We start from the raw sequence: 19260 nt of genomic DNA on the forward strand, positions 1-19260 counted from the left end.
TTCCGCTCTTGCTTAAACAAAAAAAAGTTATAAAAATAAGCCTACTCAATAACAATATGATGTGAACTGGTCACCTGGACCAATGAGCCTACTCAATAACAATTTCCTTCGGCCAAAACTGAATATGATGTGAGCTGGTCACCTAGACCATAATTTTTTTAAAAGGAATTGAAATTCTTCCACAAAAACTTCCATAAATTTGTAAAAAACTATGTTAGCAAAATTTTGTTTCTCGCGGAAAAAACGCAGGAAGAAAGCATTAATTTGTTTTTATTAAGAATGAATAAAGAATGATGGATTGATTTCAAGAAAAAAGAATAAAAGAGAGATGACAACTCCAGCACAACAGTTGCTCTGTTATCTTGTAGGGGTAGCCCGAGAACAGTTGCTCTGTTATCTTGTGGAGCGGGACGCGTGGCGTAGATATATGGTTTGATGCGGTTATGCCAATAGCGGCTTACAAGAACTGGTAACAGGATCCCACATGGCGGGCAGCAGAAATTTGCGGCCATTGAATCCATGGGCATTATAACTTGCCCCCGTCGTTTCATCCACCAGAAGCTCTCCGGGGAATCCAGCATATGCTCCTCTTCCATATATTCCCGGGCAGGCGGAGACGGCCTCCAGAGGTGCCGTAGCGTCGCCCTGGAAGTAGCCGGTGTTGAAGGGATTAGTGGCTGCCCCTGCCACAACGCTCGCAATGTTGATGATCATTCCATCGATGCCCATGTCGCCGTTTGGTGCCACCAGAGGAGGATTCTGGGGTCCGTAGATTGGCTGATGGAAGGGCCACGCACACTGTCCAGGGCACTGAGTTGCAGAGTTCCCAACCCATGCGTATGGGATAATCTGTTGATGCTTCTCCTCCTTCCCCATCATTCTGCTTTTAGTTGATTTGTGGTTGGAGAATAGGTTGAGACTGTCATGGAATCCGCAGGAACTCATGCAGAACCCCTCCACGGTAACATCGTCGGATGTAAGCACCAAGTACACGGCATTATTGTCCAATCGAGGCAGAGATCCTGACTTGGTTGCAGCTTCAACCAGAGCGGCGATGTCGGTCCTTTTGAGTGACTTGCCAAGGGAATAACTTTTCAACACCACCTGTTTTCCCAGCATTGCAATACTATTACTGGTGGTGGTGGTAATGGAACTGGAGAGCTTGGCCTTGGTGTTGTAGTTGTGGGTGGTATTCCACCAAGCAGACACAGAGGGCTTATTTCCTTCTGCTCCGAGAGAGAGAGACTGCAGAAAGTCCCCCACAATGGAACGCTGAACAGGGCTGAATTTCCCATACCAAATCAAATGGACATTCAGGGAGGCTGGCTTATTCGTGAGCAACGGACCATTGTGGTATGTCAATACCACCTCCTGCTCCTCCACCGAGCTGCCCAACTTCCTGGAATGCCCTGCTGGCCGAATAACATGAGCAGATGCCGACAACGACATTGATAAGTTTGCAACAATCATAGACAGAATCACTATGTAGAAAAAATTGGTAGACTTGTGAGGCCATACACCAGCCATTTTCAGGTTAGCAGGTTAGCAGAGAGAGAAAGAAATAGCGATTGAGAGAGAGAGCCAAATAATCGATCCAGATATGGTAGAATCACGATGGAGTAAGGAGTTGCAGTAAGGAGGTAGAAGAAGTGGTGTGCAAAATTAGATGAGATGAGAGATTTAAATAGAGGATGAGGAACTAAGAACAATGGACGGCAAGGATTGAATAGGTGGTGTGAAGTAGATGCTGCTTCGTAATTTCCTCATTCCCTCGTAGTTGTCCGTCTGTGTAGGCTCCAGCTGTTCTTCGTTGGCGAGGAGTGTACAACAGTCTCATCCACGTACAGTCACATCCACGTGCAACAAAATGGATAATTGGTTATGAGTGGTTTATGGTCAGTAAAAAATTTCGAAAAATTTTGTAGAGGCAGTGTTTGAATAGTGTGTTTGATGGTGGAAATGGATTCAGCACCATCAAAAATAAAGAAGTCTAAGACACTTAAAATTTTGAAGTTTAACAATTCTAACTTGGATTTACAAAAATTTTGATCAGATTTTCTCTAAATATAACCAAAATTTCCATAATTTTTTTTGAACAATTCCGCCATGTTATTATTTTTTTTTAATAATACCAAAATATAAATATAAATAAAGAAAATAATTACAATATTTTTTCCCGACTTAACATTTTTGGCATTTGGCATTATGTGAGATTTAGCATTCTTTTTGCAAATTGTTTTGACCAAATGTGTTGGAAAATGTTTGGCCGGACAATTTACAAGTCAAATTCCATCTTGTGATAGAGCATAGGGTTTCTTCAAAGCACTCCTATTATTAAAAATGCTCATCAGCTCCTATTCTGCAATGGGATAATTTGACTGGACAATGAAAGGTCAAAATGCAGAGTTGATTGTGAATTCAAAAACTTCAGCTGGAGCAAGCGGAAGAGGCGCTGCAGTAACCTGCGAAAGACCATGATTAGCTCAAGATATGTTTAGAACTTGCAAAAATTTTTGTGGTTATAGTTTTGTTTTTGTCAAAGATAGGAGAATGCATATCATACAAAGCAGTAGCTTTTGTAATAGTTTTAGTAAGTTTCAGGATTGCATAGTTTATTTAGCAAATTCCATCAGACTATGGACATATTTTTTTTGGGCTGCTATCAAGAATTACAGATGGCATTATGACCCGGTTTCCCTAGAGGGCGGGCATTATTAAAAATGCTCATCAGCTCCTATTCTGCAATGGGATAATTTGACTGGACAATGAAAGGTCAAAATGCAGAGTTGATTGTGAATTCAAAAACTTCAGTCGCCACTCACCAGAATGGATGGCGAGCCGCACGCATCCGAGCTCGTAGGCGGGTGTCCTCAAATGACAGCACACAGAAGCATTGACCGAGGTGGGTCCCGCATACTTTGATTGTCTTTGATTCAGACTGATGTCTATGATGCTTCATGTCATGCGCTGAAACAACAAAACAGAAATCAATGGAGAGGCACTGCAATTATCGATGATAAAAAATACCCCATTTTATCATGAAATCGCAACTATGTCTTTGATGAAGCGCAGAAAAGCAGGAGTTGTGGGCCATGTAAAGGGGTCAATGTCGGCGACTGATTATTACATGGTGTTGAATATTGAAGGAGCCACCTTAAATATCACACTCGATGCGCCTTCTTACAAGCGCCACTAGATACGGTGGGTGTCAGCGTGAAGGCACATGGGGAGCCTCCCTTAATGGCAACCAGAAGAATAAGGGAACTGATGGTGAGCAGCGATCTTCGTGCCACGTTCTCTCCACATTATTAATCAAACATTTGAAAGGCTTATGACCTGTCAAAGCGCAAGAATATATAATATTAAGCACACGATGAATATTTAGCTCCTTTAATAACCGGATCCTAGCCACGAACATTTAAATGTTCACTTCGATCACAGAGCTCTTCACTACAAAATTCTCTTTCAAAAATTGGAATAGGATGTGGATCTCAATTTGGAGCAATGCTAACTAGTTCTCCCAGACATAGAACAATTAAATCTAGTCACTCTTTTGCCTAGAGATATAAGTTCACTAGCATGATGTGTTGTATTAAATAAATATTCTCCCCAAAGTTGTAGTGTGGATTCCACTACTCTACATGGATGTAACCAATTGTTGGCACATTAGCTTACTAGATTAAGTGGTACATGAAAGACAACTTGAACTTGTAGGGAATTAAAGTAAATTTCAAATTTGTTATGAAATTTTAACTATCCTATGAATCATGTTTATAAGATGAATTTTGGTAGTAATGCATGTTTTACATTTGGCATGAAGTTATGATGATAACAATGAGTTAAATGTTTGTGTTTCTCATCCTTAAAAAATATGCAATGAAGGATCATTTCCATTTATTAAGTACTACCTAGAAACCACAAGCTATAGCCATTGCTAAGGAAATCTAAGAGTTCTTGGTCCCAACGTGAAATGTTACAATGAGTGTCCATTGCATGAACTTTTCCTTTTAATGTGCACTAATGCTATGGGTAGATCACTTAGTCCCATTCATGTTCAGCGCAAGCGTGCTCGATCAGTGTCCTATATTACACACTCTTTCAAGGTAGGTTGTTTCTAGGAAAACCTCCTAGTTGTCTTTACACTCGTACTTCATCACTTATAACTAGTAGAATACATCTTACACAAGGTCACACAAACATTATGTATATGTAAATGATGTAGTGTGTAAATTCCAATTTTGATTTCAAGTCTCTAATTCAAAGAAATAGTGGTGCTTATACTACTTTGGGTTTCATTAGTGCACTAATATAGATAAGAGAACAAACATCAAACACGAATAACCCGTAAGACCCCACATCATAGAAAATAGCAAAGGAAAAATAATCTTGTTGAAAACTTTAGTAGTCATCATTTTAGTAGAAGCAAACTAGGGATAGTGTAAGTGAATGTCATATGGTAGGCATGCAAGAATGCAAGTAGTGACAATCTAAATTTTGTATTCGGGAATGCTAGGGGTACTATCAAATCTATGATAAATACAGCTTTGTCTCTTTGGAAAATTGTATGAACTTAGGAGACATCAATGCAAACCATAAATACTTAGGATACATTAGAAACCAAGTCAAGCTAGAAACAATTGTCTTAATAATTAAATTTGCATGAGCTAAATGCAATTTAGAGTAGCCTATCTCAAATGAAACTCATATAATCATATTTCTAGTTTTCTGGTTAGTAAGTTCTTTCCCTTATGTAATATTCAAAATTGCTTCCTCTATTACTAATTGGAGCATTTACAATCACAAGTCATATGATAATTAATATTTAGTATAATATTCTTGTCCACCTACTTTAATATTTAGTTCTATATACAATTTCATTTCTCAATTACTTCGTAACAAAATCAATCATATTCTATTGCAGAACTCTCTGTAAGGACTATCCCCCAGTTTTTCTAATTCTTCTACATATTTATGTTTTATATGAGTAAAACCAACTTAATATATTTATTAATATAGAAAGAATACTTTCTGGTCCAATCAAAAGTAATCTAACAACAATTCATTTGCACATGTTCCATTAAAATATTTGCCACTATTCCCGGATCCGGGTGTCTGACGGCACTAAAGGCGCGTGGCCAGTGGTATGGATGGGCGCGTGGTTACTCTGTATAGCCACATATCCTCTCGAGGCTCTGGCCATCACTTCCCATTTGCTCCAACTTAATGCGTCTTTAATGACGCCAGGACGGCCATTTACTCCGGCTAATTTCTTGATCATGGCGCTACTAACTCACCATAATCGCGTTTATCCTCTCCGCTCTGGCTCCTCCACCATTGCAATTGCAGCGGCTTGTCTTCGGCCTCTCTCAGGAGCAAACCGGGCTTTGGCTGGCTGGAGGTGCTTCTGACTCTGCCTTCAAACCATCCTCTGTCCCCCCCTGCTCCTACACTCAGCACCCGATTGCTGGCTTGAGCTCTATAACCAAGTTAGTTTTCTCCTTTCACTGCCTCCTTCGTCCTCCAAGAAGGCAGGCTCATCCCGCCCCTCCAACCATGTCGAAATTGCAAAAGCGGATGAGCTACAGAAGAGGCAACTCTCATGGGCAAACTGGGCGCCAGCCACCTCCTCCATGACAGACTCTGCAACTTCCGACCCGGACCAACGCTCGGATAGATATCTTGCCACTCGGAACGGACGGGGTAGGGGCAGAGGTTTACAGATACCAGTACCAAGCTCCTTCCATTCAATGACCAATGCCGCTCGGTTACGTTTCCCCTGCAGTCATGGCTCTTCCACCTTCATGGCCACGGTCACCATTGAGCTTAGCGAGCTCAATTCGAGTCATGGAGCTGGCTCCCTCAGGGCGACTTCGGACAGGCCGGTGGCAGACAATCCAGGTCCCATCCAGGCAAACCTCGATCAAAGCAAAGCTTCAGGCTCTGGTAAAGGCAAGGCTTCACAGAGCATGGAGAATCCAGCGAGCTCCTCTGATGACGACGATGATTTCAAATATGGTTGCCGCATCACCGAGGAGCCGCCTGATCCCTCTCCTGATGCTTAAGTAGGTTGGTTCTTTTTGGTTCTGTTGGATTTCAGCCAGCGTGAGAAGGTTCACTTATCATTGTCCTAATTATGATTACAAATGCATTAGCTCATACTGCCAGTATTTTATATGCAAAGGGCACTCTGTCAACCTTCAGTTTCCATTTTTGGTCGCAGTCACAGTTACCTCTATTTTCAGCTATGGGTTGTCATGTTGCTGGTCATAGTTACCAAGTCTAGTCTTATTGTCTGGGTTGTCGTATAGATCTGGTTTAATTCCCAATTCCAAGTTTTGGTTGTCGTACAGCTCAGGTTCAACTCTCAATTCCACGTACAACTATGGGTCTTTCTGTATTTTTGCTTTACTCAGGAACAGGTTCTCTTCAGTACTGGAGTACAATACTCTACTGGATTTTGGCACACAGATTCTCTTTGCTTGTAATCATACCACAATTTTGGGCTAGCTCTATGAGGTCATGGCCTTGGTGTAAAATATTTTTGTATTAATATAGAAATAGCCTTATTCAGAAGAAAAATAAAATAAAATAAAAAAATAAACATAAAATAAAATAAAAATAAATAAAAATAATAAATATATATATATATATATATATATATATATATATATATATATATATATATATATATATATATTGTGCCACTATCTAGTTTGGCATGTTGTATGGCATGTTGTAGGCACAAATCCATGGAAATTTTCTAGCTACCGGAAAGGTGAGGATTCCACATTGACATTCATGTTGTTATTGAACATATACAAAAAAAAAAAAAAAAAAAGGCAATATATCTATGGAAGGGAATCAACTTGCATAAAATACTTAATATCTTAACTTAAATTTGTTGTCAATAGTGAATATGCATACTTACATCAACTTCACTTATGTGTGTAAATAGTAAAAATATTTTATGAAATAAATTTTATCATTTATATTTTACATTTTTTTATTACATATTTTTTATTAAAATATTTTTGAAAATAAATAAATTAGAGTTTATTATTAATAATAAATTTCATATTTATTATAATTCATTAAAAATCATAAGTGTCATTTTTAATTTTATTAAATATTATCCAAATTTTATCATGGCAATAATTATTGTTTTCTTCATTTTATTGTTAAGAACATTTCAATTTTAATTTCAATTTTTTTGTTATTGGTTTAATAATAGATTTATGTGTAAACCACTCTCATAGTAACAAGCATCTGAATAAGTGATTTGTAAAACTTCGTCAAATTTGTAAAGAAAATTCTCACAATTGGATTCAAGTCTTTCGAGACATGTTGTTAGTGGCATTTCTAAATAGTTGTATCTTTCGAAGTTACCTATTCTCCAAAAATAAATCATTATAAAAAAATAAAAATAATAACTATTATTATTAGTTATAAAATTAATTAATATATGGGTTAAACCTATGTGCATTTAAATAAGCATGTAACAAGGTTCTTAACTGTGGAGATTCAACCATAATTTATTTCATATGACATTTGTTTTTATTTGATAAATTTAATTAAAAAGGTAGATAACACTTAATCACTTTTGAAATAATTCTCAACCTTTGATATGTGACTATTTTTTCCCCAACGAAAAATCGTAATTTTCATTAAAGAAGGTGAAAATTACCTTTTGCAAATTCACTTTGGTGCATTAAAAAATAGCTTGTCGAAAAGAGAACACCCATCCATCATAGAAAGTCACAAAAAAATCAAGTCTGAAAGTCTTCTCATTTCTACATTTGAGTATAGTCAAAATACATAAATATCATCATAAAAAACGTCATTAAAAAACCTCCTAGACAATCAAAGGATCCAAAAAAATACATGCTATGAAGATGAGATAACACAAAAGTTTTAATCCTACAACTAGTCCATCCCCAAGTCTTCTCTGAAAGGCTTGTGATAGAACTTGAAATGTGCATCTTCATTTTGTTCTAATATCTTACACGTGCCACGAGCTTGTTTCATTGTTGCTTTGGATATGTCATTAGCCATGGTGTTCCTTTCCTTGTAAATATGAGAGCAGGAGATTTGGTCAAAACTTCCTTTCAACTACAATACTTCCTCCAACATAGGAATAAGTGTTTGTATGTGAAATCTAGCAACTCCATTAAATCAATTAATAACAATGAGAGAATCACCAAAAATCCAAAGTTGTATGCATTCCTTTTCTATAGCAAATAATAACAAAAGATTTAGGTTGTATAGTTCAGAAAAATTGTTTGTGCCCCACCCTAAGCCACTTTGGAGTTTGAGAAAATGGTTTTCATTTAAAAATAATATTGTACCTCCCTCACACTCGCCATTAGCCTGAGAAGCACCATCAAAGAAAGCCCAAGGGCGAGTTTTCTCCACCACTTCAAGAGAAATGTGCTTCGACCTATGGAAAACATATTTCTTGAATCAAAGCATATATTTCCAAAGAGTTTGTTTCCACTCTATTATGGGTTGTAGCCTTATCCTCAAATATAACATGATTCCAGACTAACCAAATCCCCTAGTTAATGGGAGGAATATTTATAATCTTGTTAGGAGAAACATTTTCCCACCATAAATTCCAAGCTTCCATACATGATATACCTTGCCATATTAAATTCAAAGATAAAGAGATATGAAAAATGTTCCACATAGCTTTGGCAAAGGGGCAATCCATAAAAAGGTGGGTCATTATTTCGTCTGCCACTTTACAGAGAGAACACCAACTTAGCCTTAGGAAGCATCTCTTTGTTAAGTTTTCTCCTATAGGGAGTTTACTTTCAAGAATAAACCATTGAAGAGACATGATTTCACCAGACAATTGAGCTTCCATATTAGTTAAGACCCATTGTTTACACTTAGCAAGAGGTCAATAATTTGCTGCAAAGGATGGCGCATAACACTTTTAATTTTTTCTTGTTCTTTTAAACTAAGAAAATTAAAAGTTTTGTGGATTTATTTTAGTTGATGAAATGTGAGGGTTAAGGAGGTCATTTTAGCCATGTAGGAGAATATTAGTTTTGTTATAACTATTATTAATTAAAAATATATATTTTGATTTTATAGAAATATTTCAAATTATTTTTAATTTATTAAGAGTCCATGTTCTTTGGAAATAAATAAATAAGTTAAATATTTAAGAGTGAAAATCTATTTTTATAAATTACTAATAAATTATTTTAACTAACTTGGTTATCAATGAATCTGCTTCAAAAAAAATTCATGCTAAAAGAGGTCTTTATCAAGGTTATCCACTATCTCCATTGCTATTTCTTCTGGCTGTGGAAGGACTGAGTAGGTTGTTATCATACGCAAAGAGAAGGGGATATTTAAAAGGTGTCTTTGTTGTTGGGGATCTTACCATAACACATTTATTATTTGTTGATGATATTCTGTTGTTCGTTGATGGATCTAGGAGGGATTTAGCTTCAATACAATCAACCCTATCTCTATTTGAAAAAACTACATGTATGTTGGTTAACTTGTAGAAATCAACTTTCATTTTTGTGGTGTTGTCCAGAGACGAACTTCCTAATTCTTAGAACATGTTCCTTTTTCAAAAAAAAATTACTAATGAAGGCCTTAAATGTTTGGGATTTTATCTTAAACCAAACGACTACAAGAAGGTGGATTGGAAATGGTTGCTGGCCAAGATAATAATAATAATAAAAACAAAAAACAAAAAATAAAAAACCACTCAAAGTCTGGAGATTTATATGTTTGTCTTAAACAAGAAAACAAGTTCTTATCAAATCTATCTTAGAAGTGATTCCAGTCTTCTGGATGTCTTTATCTTGGATTCCAAAAGGAATCCTAATTTTTTTTCATAAAATTTGTTGTAGATTTTTATGGTTGGGCTCAAAGGATGGCAAAGTTTTTCCATGGGTCAAATGGGAAAAAGTATCTCTTGCAAAGAAGTGGGGTGGCTGGGGTCTGAAAAATCTAGTGTCTTTTTCCAAAGCATTGGCCACTAAGGTAGGATGGAGGTTGATATCCACAAAATGTTTATGGACTGGTGTTGTCTATAGAAAATACATTTTCCTCTTCTCCATTGAAGATTGGATCAAATCCCCTAACAAAAACAAAACAAATGTCTTATTAGTTTGGAAGGTGTTATTGAGTCTTTTGGTATTATTGAACAGGGTTTAGTATAGAAGGTCGGTTAGGTGAACGTGTCAAAATTGGCCAAATTTCCTGGGTTAGTTGTGGGCTGAACTACATACTGCCATAAGAGTTGTTATATTTCCTTCGTGAAAGAGGCCATATAACTCACAATCAAGTGGTGGGTCCAAATAGAACATTTGTTAGGGAACATGCCTGGATGGACGCGGCTCAACTAAATTTTCCACCTAACTAGTCTGGGTTGTGTTAGAATTACACTATATATCTCAATGCATCTAATGTAAGATTGAGCGATGGGGAAGATATTTTGCATTGGGTTCATTCCTGCCAAGGATAATATACTCCCAAGTCTGGTTACCTTTTTATTATCGCGGACAAGGAACTTGGAGAGTTAGCCTCGTGGTGAAAAAAGTTATGGAAGCTCAACTATTCGGAAAAATCATGTCTCTTTCAATGGCTCATTTTTGAAAATAAACTCATTATAGGAGAAAACTTAAAAACGAGATTCTTCCTAGGGTCGAGTTGGTGCTCTCTTTGTAAATTGGCAGAAGAAATAATGACCCACCTTTTTATGGATTGCACCTTTTCCAAATCTATGTGGAACATTGTTCATATCTCTTTTTCTTTGAATTTAACATGGTAGGGTATTTCATGTATGGAAGCTTGGAATTTATGGTGGGAAAATGTTTCTCCTAAGAAGCTTAGAAATATTCCTCCCATTTTAAATTGGGGAATCTGGTTAGCCTAGAACCATGTTATATTTGAGGATAAGGTTACAACCCCTGATAGAGTGGAAACAAACTCTTTGGAAATATATGCTTTTATTCCATAAATATATGATTCCCATAGGCTTGTAACATACCTCCTGAGCCTACACTGAGAATTAGCTACTAGGCTCCATTAATTTAAAAATATGCCTCAGTTACAGTTAAGATTCAACCATTTTCACCATTAAAATTTCCTTTCCATTATAGGAATAAGTATTAATCATGCAATTATACTCATTCTCTTAATAATATAGCCTCATAAAAGTAAGGAACCATAGTAATGCCTACTTCATTTATGCTTTACAGGATCCTTGACGGGGAACTATAGATTGATTTATAGGACTTATATGTCAGATCAATCATAATTTACAAATTAGAGAGCAATAATCATGGCATGAAACTCATGAAATCCTTTAATTAATCCACCCAAACATTACTGAAACACTTAATTAAGTCTACTATAGCTATCATGGCCATGCATCATGATCATAATCAAAATGTTACTGACTAACCCCTCCTCCAACATGCATATCTAGCTAGCCTAAGTGGAAGAAAGTCTTATGACATGCATGGTATAGATAATTATGTATCATCAACTATATCAGTAGAAGAATTTTTCCATAACTGTTCCGCATGCACAAATGTCACATGTATAAAAATTAAATCATTCATCATACATAATCACTAATCCTACTGCCACAATTGCATGAAATGTTAACATGTGTATCTTAAGGATTATGCCCAGTTACTCCATAGTGTAACATTGGATGCCCTACATAAATAGTCTTCACCATAATTTCTACAGTTGAATATTAACCACAACGAACAAATTTGCATAGCGGTTCAAGCACGTCTATTCGCTATCTTAACAAAAGACAGGATAACAACAATACTCCATAAGATCCACATGTTATGATCGTAACTAGAATTACATTTATGTGTCATCATTATCACATGCATCCATAAAATCATCTTAGAAATTCCATCGACACATGTATTTTAGTCGCATGAAATTCATTTAAGCATATAGCAAGGAAAACTCAAGCAAATTATCTCAATGCTAAATAATTTACAACATAGAGGTAAGAAACCAACATATATAACATCCCATGCAAGTGTATCCAACTAGGATAGAAGAAGAACATGGTTTGGAAAATGAAGCACCTCCACCCAACCATGAATCACCTCTTATTCCCCCTGAGCTGAGGTTATTGCCATGGATCAACTGCCTCCAGTTGATCTATGCAATGGGTATTTAATACCCTCTTTCATGATATGGTTTCCATTAGCGGCGTCCCACTTTTATGGATTTTGTATCCATTTTCCTAAGCCTTTCTTGGAAAATCCCACCTTTCTCTCCCGCGAGGCTTTTCCTCATAAAAGCTTGCCTTTATCTCCCGCACAGCTTTTATGTCTTTCTCGATGGATATTTATCCCCAATCAATATAGATTATCTAGAATCACATCTAGAAGCTTTATCAGGAAATATTTATCCTATCCCGTTCCCCAATGGGATTTGGAAAGAATCTCATCGCTTGGTGTCTCGCTTTTTCAACTGATTAATTTATTCATTTATGTAATAATGTATTTGATTTTCATATTACTAATCATACCTAAATTTCCTCATCTTATGTTTGTAATAGTTTGAAACACAAGGGATGGGTGTTACATACTCCCCCCCTTAAATTTTACACTGCCCTTAGTGTATTACAACATCTTCGTTCACAGGTAGTTGTCTCATGAATCCACAGCTTTCATGACCTTGTCAAGTAAATCTGAGAGTATATATCTTATATATATATATATATATATATATATATATATATATATATATATATATATATATATATATATAGATCGGTTACAAGGAGTGCTCCCAGCACATCTCCTTCCATTGCTACCTATAACATTGGTTTCAAACAATTTTGTAAGAAATTTTAGATGCAGAAACTCTACTAGGTTTACCACAATCAATATCATAATTTAATATATAGTACACTATTTTAGTAGCTACGACTTATATTGCTCATTGTTTACTGTGTTGAAGAAATGTATGTTCTTCCCCTGCATTCTTCCAATCCTTTGTCTTCTTGCCGAACACTTTCTTCCTGCAGTTCCTCTGCATACGAAAAATCAACTAGCATATTTTCCAAATCAATATGCATAAATATCATAACAGGTTAGCTCACACATAACCATCATAATCATATGTACTCATCAGAACCATAATCACATGTATACAAAACTGTAATTAACCCACTATTACTTATCCTTGAATCACTTCTTAGCTTCCTTCTTCTATGCACACTCCAGGTCGATTGCCATGCCATACAACCACCCAGTGTCTTTGTGCATACCTACACATATTGTGTATTACACACACATAACTATATATGTCATATATCATCTTGAAATACTTGCATTCATACTGGTACCATATATACTATCACTTTTACATAGTAACATTTGTACCATTGGTACGCTATACCAATCTCCATAGCATCACTTGCATTACATATATTTCATCCACATGTTTCCAACCATGTTAGTATTTCATGCCTCGTTCCCTTGGTCCCTATCTACCCAAAGATACATTACAATTTTCCCAAGCCCCCTCACTCCGACAGTATTCCAGGCATAGACTCTCCAGTCGACCAGGCTAGATTCCCAGGCAACCCAGGTCTCGACTGGTTCTGAGTCTTAACTTCCCTCAGCCCTCACCCCAAGTTCCTCTATAATATTCATTTCTATGATGCAAGCGAGAAGGGAAACTGAAGTAACATACCAATGTTTGCTGACGAAACCAATTTTCATCTTAACGTCCTCCAACCTGCTTCCACCACCTTCCGCTGCACATTCTTTCTCCTTCTCCCTCTGCATGCAAATACCTTCTCTCCCGGCTACATAAACTTCTTGTTTCTTTGTCTAGCTGCCCCACCTAGCTTCCATACAACCACCCACGTGCCCTCTTCATCTTTCTGCCACCCATTCCTTCATTCGATTTCCTCGGGATGGGGTTTTCCTGACCTTTCCATTATTACCTTCTATTACTCCACTCGTGCCATCGGTTGCTCCTGCCATGGGTTTCCTTCTGTCGTCGTTCCACTTGTCGTCATTGGTCTACCTGCCCTCATGCTTGACCCCGAAACCCCATCTCTCTCTTCCATCCTTGGCCACACCTGTGTTAGCTCTATGTCATCCACTGCCCTACCCTGTCCTACATGCTGCCCACCTGCCTTTGTGTCCTCCCACTTTCCAATACCCCATCTATCCTTTGGCCAGTTAGTTTGCTTCCAGCACCTCTGCCCTACATCCCCTCTGGCCCACCTCGTCCGTCCTCTCCACTTCTCCCATACCACACTCCGATCGGGGGATAATCCCTTTGGTTTATTAATCCTTTGATTTTAAAATATTAATTCTTAGGGTTTATTAATCCCTTGAGTTTAAAATATTAATTTTTAGGATTTACTATTTGAACCATGTTTATTTTAGTATTTTGAATATTTATCTTAGGGTTTTTATACCTTGGGTTTATAATATTAGTCCCTTGGGTTTAATATTATTCCCTTAGGTTCATAATCCCTTGGGTTTATTGTTCCTTTGGGTTTATAATATCAATCACTTGGGTTATTATTCCCCGGTTAACCATGATTTATTATGATGTCAACCATGGTCCAAGATGGAATTGTGATAAGGATTGTTTCAATATGAAAATCAACGATGGTCCATCATGTTTATTTTAGTGTTTATAATATTTATCTTAAGGTTTATATATGTTGGGTTTATAATATTAGTCCCTTGGGTTTAATATTATTCCCTTGGGTTCATAATCCCTTGGGTTTACTATTCCTTTGGGTTTATAATATCAATCCCTTGGGTTTATTATTCCCTTTGGTTTATAATATCAATCATGGTCAACCATTGTCAATCATAGACAACCATGGTCAACCATTATTGAATGTTGCATTGTGACAAACATTGTCTCACCATGAAAAATAAACCATGTTTATTTTAGTGTTCGTAATATTTATATTTGGATTTACTAATGTTGGGTTTATAATATTAGTCCCTTGGGTTTAATATTATTCCTTTGGGTTCATAATCCCTTCGGTTTATGTTTCCCTTGGGTTCATAATATCAATCCCTTGGGTTTATTATTAACTTAGGTTTATAATATCAATCATGGTTAACCATGGTCAACTGTGGTCAACCATGGTCCGATCTCACATTATGAAAAAAATTGTCTCCACTTAGGGTTTATATACCTTGGGTTTATAATATTAGTCCCTTGGGTTTAATATTATTCCCTTAGGTTCATAATCCCTTGGGGTTTTAGTATTAATCCCTTGGGTTTATTGTTCCTTTGGGTTTATAATATCAATCGCTTGGGTTTATTATTCCTCGGTCAACCATGGTTTATTATGATGTCAACCATGGTCCAACATGGAATTGTGATAAGGATTGTCTCAATATGAAATCAATGATGGTCAATCATGTTTATTTTAGTGTTTATAATATTTTATCTTAGGGTTTATATATGTTGGGTTTATAATATTAGTCCCTTGGGTTTAATATTATTTCCTTGGGTTCATAATCCCTTGGGGTTTTAGTATTAATCCCTTGGGTTTATTATTCCTTTGGGTTTATAATATCAATCCCTTGGGTTTATTATTCCCTTAGGTTTATAATATCAATCATGGTCAACCATTTCCAGTCATAGCCAACCAGGTCAACCATGGTTGAATGTCGCATTGTGACAAGGATTGTCTCACCATGAAAATAAACCATGTTTATTTTAGTGTTTTTAATATTTGTATTTGGGTTTACCAATGTTGGATTTATAATATTAGTCCCTTGGGTTTAATATTATTCCCTTGGGGTTTTAGTATTAATCCCTTGGCTTCATAATATCAATCCCTTGAGTTTATTATTAACTTGGGTTTATAATATCAATCATGGTAAACTGTGGTCAATCATGGTTTAATCTTGCATTATGACAAAAATTATCTCCACTTAGGGTTTATATACCTTGGGTTTATAATATTAGTCCCTTGGGTTTAATATTATTCCCTTAGGTTCATAATCCCTTGGGGTTTTAGTATTAATCCCTTTGGTTTATTGTTCCTTTGGGTTTATAATATCAATCGCTTGGGTTTATTATTCCCCGGTCAACCATGTTTTATTATGATGTCAAACATGGTCAGCCATAGTCCAACATCGAGTTGTGATAAGGATTGTCTCAATATGAAAATCAACAATGGTCAATCATGTTTATTTTAGTGTTTATAATATTTATCTTAGGGTTTATATATGTTGGGTTTATAATATTAATCCCTTGGGTTTAATATTATTCCCTTGGGTTCATAATCCCTTGGGGTTTTAGTATTAATCCCTTGGGTTTATTATTCCTTTGGGTTTATAATATCAATCCCTTAGGTTTATAATATCAATCATGGTCAACCATTGTCAATCATAGCCAACCATGGTCAACCATGGTTGAATGTCGCATTGTGACAAGGATTGTCTCACCATGAAACTAAACCATGTTTATTTTAGAGTTTGTAATATTTATATTAGGGTTTACCAATGTTGTGTTTATAATATTAGTCCCTTGGGTTTAATATTATTCCCTTGGGCTCATAATCCCTTGGGTTTAGGTTTCCCTTGGGTTCATAATATCAATCTCTTGGGTTTATTATTAACTTTGGTTTATAATATTAATCATGGTCAACCATGGTCAACCATAACCAACTGTGGTCAATCATGGTCTGATCTCGCATTAAGACAAAAATTATCTCCATATGAAAATCATCGACGATCATGGAAAATTATGGTCAACCATGGTTGATGGTGGTCAACCACGTTTTATAGAATCAAATATGGTCAATCATGGTCAATCGTGGTCAAACATGTTTGAACATCACGTTGTGAAAAAAATTGTCTCGATATGAAAATCAACCATGGTCCAACATCACATTGTGACAAAGACTGTCTCGATATAAAAGTTAACCATGGTCCAACATGGAATTGTGATAACGATTGTCTCAATATGAAAATAAACCATGGTTAATCATGTTTACTTTAGTGTTTATAATATTTCTCTTAGGGTTTATATATGTTGGGTTTATAATATTAGTCCCTTGAGTTTAATCTTATTCCCTTGGGTTCATAATTCCTTGGAGTTTTAGTATTAATCCCTTGGGTTTGTTATTCCCTTGGGTTTATAATATCAATCCATTAGGTTTATAATATTAATCATGGTAAACCATGGTCAATCATAGTCAACCATGTTCAACCATGGTCAAACCATATGGATATGGAAATAAACCATGGTCAACCATGGTCCAATGTTTTGTTCTCACAAAGATTATCTTGATATGAAAATCAATCATGGTCAACCATGGTTAACCATGGTCCAACGTTGCATTGTGACAAGGATTGTCTCTATATGGAAATCAACCATGGTCAACCATGTTTATTTTAGGGTTTATAATATTCATGTTAGGGTTTATATACCTTGGGTTTATAATTTTTATACCTTAGGTTTATTATTCCCTTGGGTTTATAATATCAATCCCTTGGGTTTATTGATGTAAGCGTTCATATTCCTAGGGTTTAATATTATTCAACAATGGTCAACCATGTTCAACCATGGTCCAATGTTGCATTGTGACAAGGATTGTCTCAATATGAAAATCAAACATGCTAAACCATGTTTATTTTAGCATTTTTAATATTTATGTTAGGGTTTTTATACCTTGGGTTTATAATATTAGTCCCTTTGCTTTAATATTATTCCCTTAGGTTCATAATCCCTTGGGGTTTTAGTATTAATCCCTTGGGTTTATTGTTCCTTTGGGTTTATTATTCCCCGGTCAAGAATGGTTTATTATGATGTCAACCATGGTAAACCATGGTCCAAAATGGAATTGTGATAAGGATTGTCTCAATATGAAAATCAACGAGGGTCAATCATATTTATTTTAGTGTTTATAATATTTATCTTAGGGTTTATATACGTTGGGTTTATAATATTAATCATTTGGGTTTAATATTATTCCCTTGGGTTCATAATCCCTTGGGGTTTTAGTATTAATCCCTTGGGTCTATAATATCAATCCATTGGGTCTTTAATATTAACCATGGTCAATCATAACCAACCATGTTCAACCATGGTCAAACAAGGTTGGATATGGAAATCAAGCATGGTCAATCTTGGTCTAATGTTGCATCCAACAAAGCTTGTCTCGATATGAAAATCAATCATGGTTGAACATGGTTGACCATGGTCCAATTTGCATTGTGACAAGGGTTGTCTCTATATGGAAATCAACCATAGTCAACCATGTTTATTTTAGGGTTTATAATATTGATGTTAGGGTTCATATACCTTGGGTTTATAATTGTTATCCCTTAGGTTTATTATTCCCTTGGGTTTATAATATAAATCCCTTGGGTTTATTGATTTAAGGGTTCATATTCCTAGGGTTTAATATTATTCAACAATGGTTAACCATAATCAACCATGGTCCAATGACGCATTGTGACAAGGATTGTCTCAGTATGAAAATCAATCGTGCTCAACCATGTTTATTGTAGTATTTTTAATATTTATCTTATGGTTTTTATATGTTGGGTTTATAATATTATTCCCTTCGGTTTAATATTATTTCCTTGCGGTTTTAGTATTAATCCCTTGGGTTTATTTTTCCCTTTGGTTCATAATATAAATCCCTTGGGTTTATTTTTCCCTTTGGTTCATAATATAAATCCCTTGGGTTTATAATATCAATCATGGTCATCCATGGTCAATCATAACCAACCATGGTAAACCATGGTGGGATGTCACATTGTGACAAAAATTATCTCCATATAAAAATCATGGACAATCATTGTCGACCATGGTCAACCATGTTTTATATAATCAAACATGGTCAACCATGGCCAATCTTGGGCTTTTAGTATAAATCCCAATGGTTTGTTATTTGTTTGGGTCAAACATGGTGAATCATAGTCAACCATGCTCAAATGTCGATTTATGACAAAGATTGCCTCAATATGAAAATCAATCATGTCCAACCACGATCAACCATGGTCCAACATCACATTGTGACAAAGAATTAATTATTATCATTATGTAAAGATGAATTAATTATTATTATTTTTATTTAATTAATTAATATCCATATTATCATTATTTAATTAAAAAATATTATTATTTTAGATATCATTTTTGGGATTCAACTGTGTTAAGTAAGTCATTCATCTATGACCATTTCCATGAGAGGTAGTCATAACTGACTAATTTCTCATGATTTTTGAATAGACCACTTACCAC

The 19260-nt window shown here is 35.8% G+C and overlaps 1 protein-coding gene across 1 annotated transcript; it reads right to left on the reverse strand.

The window, feature by feature from the left end:
* Positions 1 to 441: 441 nt before the first annotated feature.
* On the reverse strand, positions 442 to 1527 carry LOC149227548 (protein EXORDIUM-like 2). The gene has a single exon (XM_089380533.1). The coding sequence runs from the start codon at positions 1525 to 1527 to the stop codon at positions 442 to 444; it is 1086 nt and encodes a 361-aa protein (XP_089236659.1).
* Positions 1528 to 19260: the final 17733 nt, after the last annotated feature.

This window comes from Pinus tabuliformis, chromosome J, assembly GCF_031772625.1.
Source record: "Pinus tabuliformis cultivar Carrire ecotype Pingquan chromosome J, CPIR1, whole genome shotgun sequence".
NCBI classification, from domain to species: Eukaryota; Viridiplantae; Streptophyta; class Pinopsida; order Pinales; family Pinaceae; genus Pinus; species Pinus tabuliformis.